Source organism: Tigriopus californicus, chromosome 8, assembly GCF_007210705.1.
Source record: "Tigriopus californicus strain San Diego chromosome 8, Tcal_SD_v2.1, whole genome shotgun sequence".
Classification (NCBI taxonomy): Eukaryota; Metazoa; Arthropoda; class Copepoda; order Harpacticoida; family Harpacticidae; genus Tigriopus; species Tigriopus californicus.
Window position 1 is genome coordinate 3,707,584 of NC_081447.1, and position 11,471 is coordinate 3,719,054.

The following is an 11,471-nucleotide window of genomic DNA, read 5'->3' on the forward strand; positions in this document are numbered from 1 at the left end:
CACTTTGCGGTAATTCTCCAATCGAGCGAGGGATGATTTTTCCGGGTTTTACTCGAACCCGTTGCTCTAGGATGTACGCGTACCAAAGTTTTTTCTGGAAAAGTGCTTGCTAAGTTTTGGTGTTGAAATTTCGACCTTAATTTCCTGTTCAAAGGCTGGCGCAATTTAGACAAGCTAGAAGTTTTGATCTCTTCTCAGTCGTTTTCCATTGAGATTTTCCTAGAATGGAACGTCAAGGTCTGTTTTCCCACCAGATCGTGGAACATAGTACTTCTCTGATGGTTTCTGTTGGTTTTTGACACTACAGTATTTTGATGTCATAGGACTCTTGTAACACCAAGCCATTTCCTACCGTGATCAATTACTTGGATCCATTAACAAATAGTTCCAAGTTCAACTACCTGTCAACACTGTTGGATCAGCTCAGGGGGTATGGAGGAGGTTCGTTCCAGAGTGGTCCAGCCCCGTCCAAGGATGAAGGCAGTGGAAACGAAAGAGGTGGGAAATGCGAGGGACTGCTTGAGTGAGTTTGCATGTGACCAGCGTGGAACATTGGAACGCTGGAGATCCAGCACAGCTCTACGCATTGTTGAGGAGGCCACTTTGGACAGGACTTGTTTAGAGTTTTGAGTGATTTCGTGCAAATGAAACGGAGGAATGCTCACGTGATCGACAAACGCTTGGAGAGGGGGAAATGGAAGAGACCCTTAAGTGCGGTCCCGGAACTGCCAAGGCCAATGTCAGCATAAAATAATCACAATTTGTTGACAACACCGTGAGTAGCGCTTAAAATTTCTAGTAGCTTTTTGTTGTTTCCGGAACTTGAGGCTGGTTGAACCCACTTTCTTTGGGAAGCAAGCAAGCTGTTCCACTTTCTTCGAGAGAGAAGAATTGGGCCCCAGTGATTTATTTCTTCCATCTTAGTAGGTGTTCCATGGATGAGTTATGTTTGACATTTAACCAGAAGACCTGTTCCACGTAAGCGAGGACGACTAAACTCCAGAATTATCCTGGCAATGGGTTCGCAATTCACGAAAAAGAAAAGTTTCTCTTGCATTAGCCGACCAAGCAATCATTTCCAACGAACTCAATGCACATTTACAATTCTGGTTGCAACCAGCCCAGATACGAAGACCCATTTCATTTTGGCCTTAGTTTTAGTATCCTGTGGCAGAGCCTTGATTTCCACCCCATCACCTAAAGTGCTCATAATGGCCTTCGAAGCGATCCATTCATAAAACATTCAATGAATTCAGTACTTGATACTTCAATTGCACGACCTCATTTCATATTTGGATCATAGGTGCACAGTGGGCTAATGACATTTTTTGTTGCTTAAAAGTCAATGAAACTCGATCCAGGGATAAGATCTGACCTTTTCAAACATGAGCAGGTTTCTGTTGCTTATAAGCCAAATGCTTCCAGCGTTTACTTTTAAAATCAAATAATACTTCCATTGCAACGTCAAAAAGCCCTTAAATTTACCAAAATGGATTGGCATCAAACCACCTCTTAACCGTTCATTTGGCCTTAAGAGAATAACCCTCAAAGTTGGCTAACTGATTAGCTTACCGTGTGGTCTTGAAGCATGAAGATGTTGCAATCCAGAATGATGGTCCCTTTGAGTTGTCCAATAACTGTGGTGGCATTCACATCCACGAATTGGGGTCGGATCTTGGCCCGCCTTTGGGACATGGCCTCAAAAGCCTTGGTGCCTTGATGACGGATCTGAGTCAGATGTGGGGCATCTCCGGACTCTTTGGCCAACCCAATGCTGGAAGCTGGAACCGAAATGAGTACAAATATGAAGAAACAGACAGTTCATAAGTTCACCCCCTTCTTCAAGTTAAATGGAACAGAAACAAGAAAGAGTTCCGCAAAGCGGGTCCATTTAAAACCAGTTCTAAGAACCTTCGAGGTTTTCGCTTTCTCTCGCCAACTCCTTCAAATCTGCCGGAGCAAAAATGCGATGAGGCCAAGCAAGCCGCTTTCTTGGGATCAGAAAATCCTATTTAATGAGCTCGTAACTTAAGTGAAAATCGATTAAGAGCATGGCAGATCCCTGAATATTGATGGAAGAAGAGAAGGAGGAGGAAAGAAGATTGCCACCGTCTATCCAACCAACCAACCAACCAACCAACCAACTAACCCCTTACCACCTTCCAAAATGAAGGCTGAGAGACTTTCATTTTGCCTCTTCTCCTTGGGAAGTTCCCACTTACAATGTTCCCGTTTTCGTTTGCTCACGACAATGGATTGGAAACGAAGGAAGGAGGAAAAGGCTGATCTTTAACCTACAAGCATAGATATGATTACTACAGAGTTACCGGTCTTAAAACGAGCCATCGCTCTTTTACCACACCAAAAAGGCCAGGTTTAAATTGGCTGGCACTGGATGGCCTCGCATTTTGATCCCCCGAAAGAAAACAGCATTCGGATTACAACCTGGTTCTTCAGCAGCGATACTGTATCTGTGCTCGGAGGCAAGGTACTAAACTCGTGCCCCGGATGGGAAATGGTGAGAGATCATGAATGTTTGATGATCTTTCTGGCCAATTTCTGAACCTATCTGCCTTGATATCCTTCCCTATTTGTTCGGTGGAAACCCTCGTACGTCTATGTAGAACAAGCTCTCTTGAAGATTATCTTGAAGGGAATGCCAAAATGATTCCTGACAGGAAGCCGGGCTGCGACGGGCTAAGAGCTCGAGAGCATTTTATCCAGACAAACATTACTTACTTGACAGATGTTCAAGCTAGAAAAATTGGCCTCATTAGTTCAGGGATTTGAATGGATGGCAAAATTATGCAGAGAAGGTAGTATGTACGTAAGCGCAGCCCAAAAGCCCAAGGATACATGCAGCATAGCCGTGTTGTCAGTCAGCTCCTAAACTCCCAAAGTATCGTACAGTCAGTGGTAGGCCGAAGAATAGTAGCGACTTTGTCTGGCAGAAGCTAGTCGGCAAAGCAAGCATCAGGGGGGTCTGAAAAGCTCCGGGAGAGGTTCGACTTGTTGGTCGTCATGGCACACACGAGTTGGCGGCCATCTTTACATATTCTTTTCTTTCTTTCGCTCGTTCGCATTGCCATAGAAATCTGTAGATCTCAGGGAGTGTTGAAAAGAACCACGATTACTGGACCCAAAGCCAGAGAAACAACCGGAAAAGCTCGGAATATTTCATGAGTGAAAGACCCTTCAAAACTGTCCTCGACAGAGGTCCAAAACAGAACAGGAGAGACGGAGGAGAGAGAAAGCAATGGGAGGACTCCAAGTACCACGAAGCACACGAGGCACTTTCAGAGCTGCTCTCTGACGAAACTTAATCTTAGTGCAAAGATTCCGGACCCGAAAAGGCCGAGCCTCAAGCCCGGCCAAAGCGACATTAAACATACTTTCAGACAAAAGCCAAGTTGCACAGACATTTTAGGACTAAAAGGGAATGCATTCAAGAGTCGAAGAGTCGCTTCTCTGACGTCTTGAGAGGTGAACTGAACATCGACCAGGGGAAGTGTTGCCAAGAAGCACAGGCCACTCACTCCCGGCCATCATAAAATGCCAGTGAAAGAAATGTAATCATCACACTTGCAATAACGAACAATGAACTGGCATCATTTTTTGTTGTAACTAGGGAAGCATCTAACCCATGTTGTACCATGATTAAAGTTGAAACAAAGGGCTTATTCTTAAAAAAAAAAATAAAAAAAAAAAAATAAATTTTGGATGAGGACTAACATAGTCAAAGTCATTGAAAAAAGGTTACTCTAACAATATCCATGTCACATATTAATGTCGTGCCCAAAAATTCAGTGCAAAGTATGCCACTTGAATGAAATTAGTTGTTGAATCCAACTTTTTGGGCCCAGTGTAAGCAAATCCTACGCTCCTTCACAAAATGAGGGCTCTAATATTTACTCTCAAATTGAAGTTGACCATTACTCACACAAGTGGGGATCCGGAGCAAAATATTCAAAATTGAGTATTGCAAAACTAATGCAGTTCTGTCTCTCTCGTTTTTCCACACCACTTCATACACTATCCTATTCCCAATAATTGTGCATTCTAAACGCACTCTCATCTGATAAGCTCGGCATCTACCGGTCTTGAACCGTTGGTCGGGGATCTTTTGGTCGTTGTTTCTATCTTGAGCATGAAGCAAGACCTCCTCCTTTCATATTCCAGACAAACTAGCTAGAACAACCGTGAATTATGAACTGTAAGCCAATGCCAACTTCACTCTTCGAAGTCAGTAAGGAGCCATGAGAATGACCCAAGGAGTACGTTCCATTGGAATGGAACACTCGAAGGCCATGGCGAAGGAAAGAAAAAGGCAAAGTTTACGAGTGGTGCCAAAATAATAATAATAATAATAATAATAATAATACTCTCCGCTGGAATATTATTGGGAACACAAAAGAACCCCGTCGAATTCAAAGTCCGCAGCAAGGTCGTCTGCATGTCTCGAGCGCGTTCCAGACGACACAAAAAGTGAATTGATTCCTATTTTCTCGCGAAGTATTTGCCTCGAGTCTCATGCAGCAACATGAGGAGCAAGATGTACGAAAACAAGCGGGCAAAACCAAGACCGAAACGACGACGACGGCGACGACGAATGGTTCAAAACTTAGACGAGTTCCTGCCATTAGATTGCGTTGTCATTCAGAGCTTATCCTCTGACAACGAGTGTGGAACGGGGACCAAATTGTTTCAACCATTGAATCAGCAGGGACAGACCTGAGACAACGGAAGCCATGTTTTGTACACAGGCTAGGATGTAGCATAGCATTGCCTTACACAAACATTGTGGACCACGTGTATCAACTCCTTAGCCTGGCAGCATTCAAAAATGATGGCAGTTTTTTGCAATTTCTTCAGCCATTTATCTCAGAGTTGGATGAAAACAAAGAAAACTACCACACGGAATGGCCAACCAACCATCCAACCATCCAACCAACCAACAGACGGGTGGGTGGCTTGGCAGCTCCTTCTCCAATGGTTTTATGACTTGTGCTCACGTGGCTGAGGAGGAAAACATGTTGTTTTTGACAAATTTCGAGACCATTTTTCAGTCCTCGAAATTATGTTCAAATGGCTCCCGACAATACAAACTTGCCTTGTTCCAAATTAGTCGGATTTCCTCCCGGAAATGTTGGCTGCTGCCTATTCATGTGGAACATAAGATGGAACATGAAGACTCGGCGGCAGATCATCGCATTCTGAATTTCAGATGAACTCCTCCGAAACAGACCAAGCTCGTCTGAGATTAATCGAGCCTTCTTGGCCTTTTCGCCATGGACCCAAAGTGACTCCATAGATAGAACAAGTACGAATGTGAGACGACTAAGCTACCATCCTCGACGGTACGGTATGTGTATATGGTAAGATACCCGGAAACTTTTGGCCTTTTTCCAACTGTGATGGATGGAAAGAGCTTCATCGCTTGGCCGCAGTGGTCCAGTTTCAACGGAGATCAAAGTCAATCTCTCGGCTGTCTAGTACTTTACTATTGTAGAGCGAGATTGACATTCATGTATTCCATGACAAAGGCCACGAAGAAAGAAGGCATTGACTAATGGAGGGCATTGAGGAACTTTGAATTGATCTGATCCATGGTCCTGTTTTGAATTCGTAAATAGAGGGGAATGTGCGGCTTACACGCGTAAAACCATTTCGGGGATGAGGTCATGTTGAAAAGGAGGCAAAGTAGTTTTGACATAATATCAAAGCGGAGCCACTTAACTTCTTTCGCAAGCAAGAAAATGTCACTTCAAGGCCTTGTCCACGTTTGCTGGTTGCCTTTGGCGCGATCCATCTCGTTCGTTCCCTCTTGTTTCTACATTGCAGTGCAAAACCGAGGATGTTCTATGGAACGAAAACCACGTTCCTTGGAAACTAGGGATGACTCCGAAAGACCGCTTCACCTATTTGATTGAGACTTTTTAAAGATTGATATCCTCATATAGGAATGAGGGTATTGTATCCGTTTCCGAGTCATGGTCCAATGACGTTATTTTTGTCAAGTCTCGAAACGAGTTTTGGCACATCTCTACATCGAATATTTGAGAGTAGTTCCACGTTCCAATGAATAATAGGGGTAAGCCGCATCAAATCTGGCCCATAAATTCAAACTTGCCAAGAAGTACATTGAGGACATGAGTAGACTGAGTTGCAGCTCTGTGACCTTGATAAAGTTACACTGACGAAAATTCACTAAGATGAGGATACTCTATCCCAAGTATAACCAACAGATCTCTTCAATCTGAACATTGAAGGATTGGCTCTCCATTCAACCTTTGCAAGATTATTTTCTCAAAGTGATGGATTCATCTGAGCCTTGTATGGAGTACCAACTAACCAAATATCCTAAAGAAGAACACGAGGTCGATGGCGCTTCTCGTACAAATGGATCACATATGTCATACTTCACCACCACTGTTTACTATTATTTTTGTCGGTTTTATAAGATGGGGATGCTAACGACTCATCCAGGCAAAATGATCATCCGCTAGAATGTCTTCAAAGGGCCCCAAAAATGTAGCCAGCAAAGTCCGTTCGTTGATTATTCACAATTGATAAGATGGAAAATGAAATATTCAAACAAAAAACTAGGGGGAATCTTGAAATATAAGGCTTTACATGGATAACTAATTGAGAAGGCATTACATTGATTTAGTTTGAAACCAGAGACAGTTCTTGTCACAGTGGCGTCTAATCTAATTTATACCTACGTTCCCAAAAGGATACAAACATCAAGGCCCTCTTTTTTGATGGGTCCGTACGTTGGTTTGCTTGATTATTGGGATTTGAATAGCAGTTAGGCCACCTATCCGACAAGAACGGCCAATGCTACCTTGGTTAATTGTGAATGTATCTTTGTATATCAGTAGTCTGGAATAAACCAGCCATTCAAATGGAAACGTGATGAAAGCCAGGGCTGAACCATGGATCACAATGAATGAGATTGATTTGTACCTTTAAGAAAATTTGTTTTGTGGAAGAAAAGGCAAGAGTTTGTTTTGATTCACACACGTGTTGTCATACACTTTGTCTTATTTTGTAATGAGATATGGTTTCAAGATTGCATTTTGTTCCAACGAGAATTCCCGACAAACAAAGAGCTAATAACGGACCAAAATTAATGAGAGGCCATTGTCTGTGACAAACAGCTCCATGATTATCAAAAACAATTTTCGCTTTACGCCCAGGCAACCTTGAAAACGAGCATTGAGTTGTGGGCCTAAATTGTAAAACCTAGGAATGGTCCAACACGTCCGGATACCGTAAGAGGGACGGAAACTTGTTCCGTGGAACACATTTCCCATTGGAGAAATCATACGGTAGTTTCCGGGGTATGTTAAAGATCCTCCATGAATAAGGTCTGAGCAATTTTATGAATGAATGAATCATGACAGGATTTGATATTGGTCTTCGGGAAGTCCTAGTCGGACACTCAACTATATTGTACAGCTATTATAAGACGCATATATAGGGTGCAAGTAATCAAGGGAATTGGGTTTAATTACGAAGAAAGTCAAGGGAATTCAAACACTTCTACTACAATGGACTGACTGGTTTGAGCTTGAACGAACATGACTCATTTTCGTCCGATCTAAACTTGATATTCCATGCACACATTCTCTATCTTCGGTGGAATTGGTTTTCAATGCATATTACAACCATTTCGTAACCTCTTTTCATGTGATTGCAAATTCCGAGTCACCCGCGAATCGGTCCACGACATCTCTTTCGTCAATCTCATCTCTGGCAACTCAAAGCAAAGACGAAGAGACGAAAGAAATCGACAAAAAGTTGTCGTTCCTTCTAACCCTCTCTACGTTTAGCCTCCTCCAGAAAGTGGCAGACTGCTTTCAGTGACCAACATATTCAGGACGTTTTAAGCGAATCTTTTCAAATACTAAAGCCTCAAAGTGGTAAAGAAACCCCTTGAATTGAGCTGCTTTTAATGATGACATTGACTCGGATTGAAGGGGGTCGCTTTTGGTCCATATGATCCACTCAATGAGAAAAATGGAAAAAGTGGCCATGTCAACGTTGGTAGAGGGATAAGTACAGGAAATACACGCCCACAAAATGCGAGGGAGGACGGGGGTGGCCTGGTTTTGCTTCATACGAAGTGATATGATGGTTGGCCTTCTCTGATCTTGTTCCTTCACTCTGAAAGATTAGACATTTCCCTCAAGAAAAGACAGGTTGCCTGCTTGAAAAGTGGAACAAGGCAATAAGTATTGACTTGGAACGCCAAAAATGATCATTTCGGAGAGGAAACCGAGCTTCTTGGGCGGCGGTGCAGCGGCCTCCATTGAGTGTTGAATCCAGGGCCCACAATGGGCCGCAAAAAGTGGCCAATATGACAAAGGCTTATGGTTCCATTTGATCCTGGTCTCATGATATGGGTGCCTTCAGGGATGGAACTCGGTGCAAAGTGCACCATATATGTAGTACAAGAAACGCGGTCATTTGAATCGGAGCCAAGAAAAGTCCTTAACCATTTCTACTATTTAAATTCTTCCCATTGAACTGACATCCTCGAAAACGAGCGAAAAATGAAGTCTGACCGAATAAATAGGGCGTGAATTTACCATAAAATGACCACGAAATCCCTTCAGTTGTCGATATTCCTACATCTGATTCGAGACTGATGGTCATAATTCTAGAAATGTTTACCAGGGAAGGTTTTGGTCCATTTTCAATCGTGACTGTATCCAAATAAATGGTCAGGAAATCGAACGAAGCTAAAACTAGTGTAAAGGCAACATGAAACCAAAAAAAGACGTCATCGAAATGGATGATGAGAATGACACGTTTACCGGCAACATAGCTAATATCAATTTTCCCTTGGTAAGGAGTAGCGTGACTGAAATAAACCGTCTCTTAAATGCTCGAGTAATCTAGTAAACCCCCCCAAAAGAAATTAAACTGAAAACTCACTTACCCCACGAAATAACAAGAATGCATACAGTCACTAGCCTAGACGTCATGGTACCTGTAAAAAAATAGATTGGATGTCGATTAGGTCCTTTCCCCATGAATACACACTTCTGGCTGGCTAGCTTAATATACACATATAAATAGATCAATAATTGAATTAAATGGCAAATACGAAAAAAATACAGCAGTTCATTGGACACCCAAGGGAATGAAACAAGAGTATATATCTCGTTTTCAAATGTTGCAAAATTGAAAAAAAGCACGAATAAGACCAAATTGCCTCTCTGTCAATCTCTATGAATTACCTAACCAATCAGTTTTGAACGAAGAGGCGAGTCTGTCGGGGGCATATTGATTATAAACAACTCGTAGACAGACTGATTGATGAATCAAGATCATCTTGACTGCGATCCCTTTTTATTCAGTCCATTCAACCTGTACATAGAACTGGGATTTCTTTTTGACCCGCAATCGTCTGAGCCATGACGAAACGATCGGCTGTCAATCTACCCGCATTTTCCGTTCCCATTCCTATCCCTTTGTTTGTGGCTTCTAGCTATATCCAATTACATATCTAGGTATGCACCAGGCAGTGGATTACAATAAAGTTCCATAATGTTTGGTGCACGAAATCCTGAAAATGGGGGCTAAATTTGAATTTCCCTAGAGGCACCAAGCAGGTTTGGCAATTTGTTGTTGCCTGAGAAAGGGGGAGGAAATAAGAGCCACTCTTAAGCCTAAAAATGACTGCAAACAGTGTTTATTACTGGGAGCAAAATGGCTGACTGAAGAAGCATTGAAGGCCATGGCTGGTTCCAATGAAATGGCTATGATATGATTTTTGATTGAGATATGTGTGGCCAGGTCGTCTCTTCAGGAGAAAGGTCACGTAGATTGCTTAATATTCCTGTCACAAAGAGGGTTGGGTGAAAAGGAGGAGAAGGAGGAGGGGGGGGGGCGTTTTCATACGGCAAAGGTCCGGATATTGTCATTCTTACCCGAGTTGGGAGGCCTCATCTAACGTCTGGGCCTCATGGGTGTGGATCAATCTAGTTTTGGTTGTCTGTGTGCACACGAAACTCGACAAGAAAAAAAGAAAATGGTGACACACTCAAACGCACTTGAGCCCCCAACCAACCCGAATTTTTAGGGTGAAACACAAACGAGTGACCAAACTGACTGTCCTCGCTACAAGAAACCTCTTCTACGGTTCCATCCACCTGCTGACATGACAAATAGAATGAGCCTCAAGCGAGCGAAGGAACAAAACACTTCTCCCCAACGATTATGATGGCGGCCCATTCACATTTCAAGTACATCACTCGTCTCGTTGGTCTTGGTCTTTTTCTTCTCTTGAGCTCAAGGCCCTCCTCGTGCTCTTAGATCGTGTCTTCTCTCCACAGAGACAAGGGCAATTCCGAGTTATACTCGTACTACTCACGACTGACTGGCAATTGTTTTCGGGGTCCACAAATTTCTCTCGGGGATCTCAGGCTCTTCACAGCTCCCCACGACCCTCCTTTTCCTCTGGCCTTCCACGAGACCGTCCCTCCCTCGTTCCCGGCCTCTTCGCCCCTCGTTCCCCCGCGACATCAAAAGGAAGGTCTACTCGTCAACCGAGGAATGAGAAGGGAAACGCCGTTCGTTCTCACAGAGCTGGTCAGTCCATCTCCTTGAAAATATAGAATCTTGAGAGGGGGAATGAAAAACACGCCTTTCGTTACTGTTTTGAACCTAGAGTTGTGGTTTTCATGAGTACAAGATTGGGAACAGTTGTATGCTATAAATACCAATAATGTTTGAACACTAGTGCACATGCACATTGTTTGGTTGAAAAAAAGAGTATATCGCATGAAGGCATGACAGAATACAATTGCTTGACCTCGGCATAATTGTACACTCACACTCAAACGTGATATGATTCAGACTGGAGGGCCGCCTTCAAAAACATGTTGCTTGAAATCACAAGTTATTTTTATAGGACAACCACTAATATATCATAACTGATTTTCTCCAGCGAACCAGAATAATATTCATAATAGTGGGTCGTTTATGTCTCACGTGCACGGAATAAGTGAAAAAATGCCTTTTATTGTACCCCGAAATGGCATTTAAAGCTCCTCACATAGTTTTTTTGCCCTCCAATGGTGGATGGAACAAATCTCGCAATGTCAACAGATAGCCAAATCTGGAATTGAAAGTTTTTCAATTCCTTTTGAGTTCTCGGGTTCGCTTCTACTATGCTATATCCGTACGTACGTAGGTAGTGGGGCAAGTGAAGACGTGTGCTCGAGGGCGAAAATGGATTTGTACCACGACTCCATACTTTTCTTGCCGAGTCTTGAAGTGATGGCATTTGATCTAAAGCACTTTGGAAACGGTCGTAAAACCTCGGAATGGCACGGTGTTTTTTTTTTGTTGCCTTCCGGTTTGTGTTCACGTTTGTGCTTTGGAAATTTGGAGCAAGGAGAGAAAAAATTAATTGGACGAGCCATTGATCAAGACCTCTGGGTTTGATTTGACAT

The 11,471-nt window shown here is 43.0% G+C and overlaps 1 protein-coding gene across 1 annotated transcript in view; it reads right to left on the reverse strand.

Annotated features, from left to right (window-relative positions):
• The window catches only part of LOC131885672 (zwei Ig domain protein zig-8-like), a 29,617-nt gene extending 19,198 nt beyond the window's left edge, over positions 1–10,419 (reverse strand). The window contains exons 1-3 of the mRNA XM_059233787.1: positions 9,945–10,419; positions 8,951–9,001; positions 1,573–1,781 (exon numbers count right to left, since the gene is read on the reverse strand). Coding sequence (XP_059089770.1) covers positions 1,573–1,781; positions 8,951–9,001; positions 9,945–9,963 — 279 coding nt within the window. The 5' untranslated portion in view covers positions 9,964–10,419. The remainder of the gene's footprint in view (positions 1–1,572; positions 1,782–8,950; positions 9,002–9,944) is intronic.
• Positions 10,420–11,471: the final 1,052 nt, after the last annotated feature.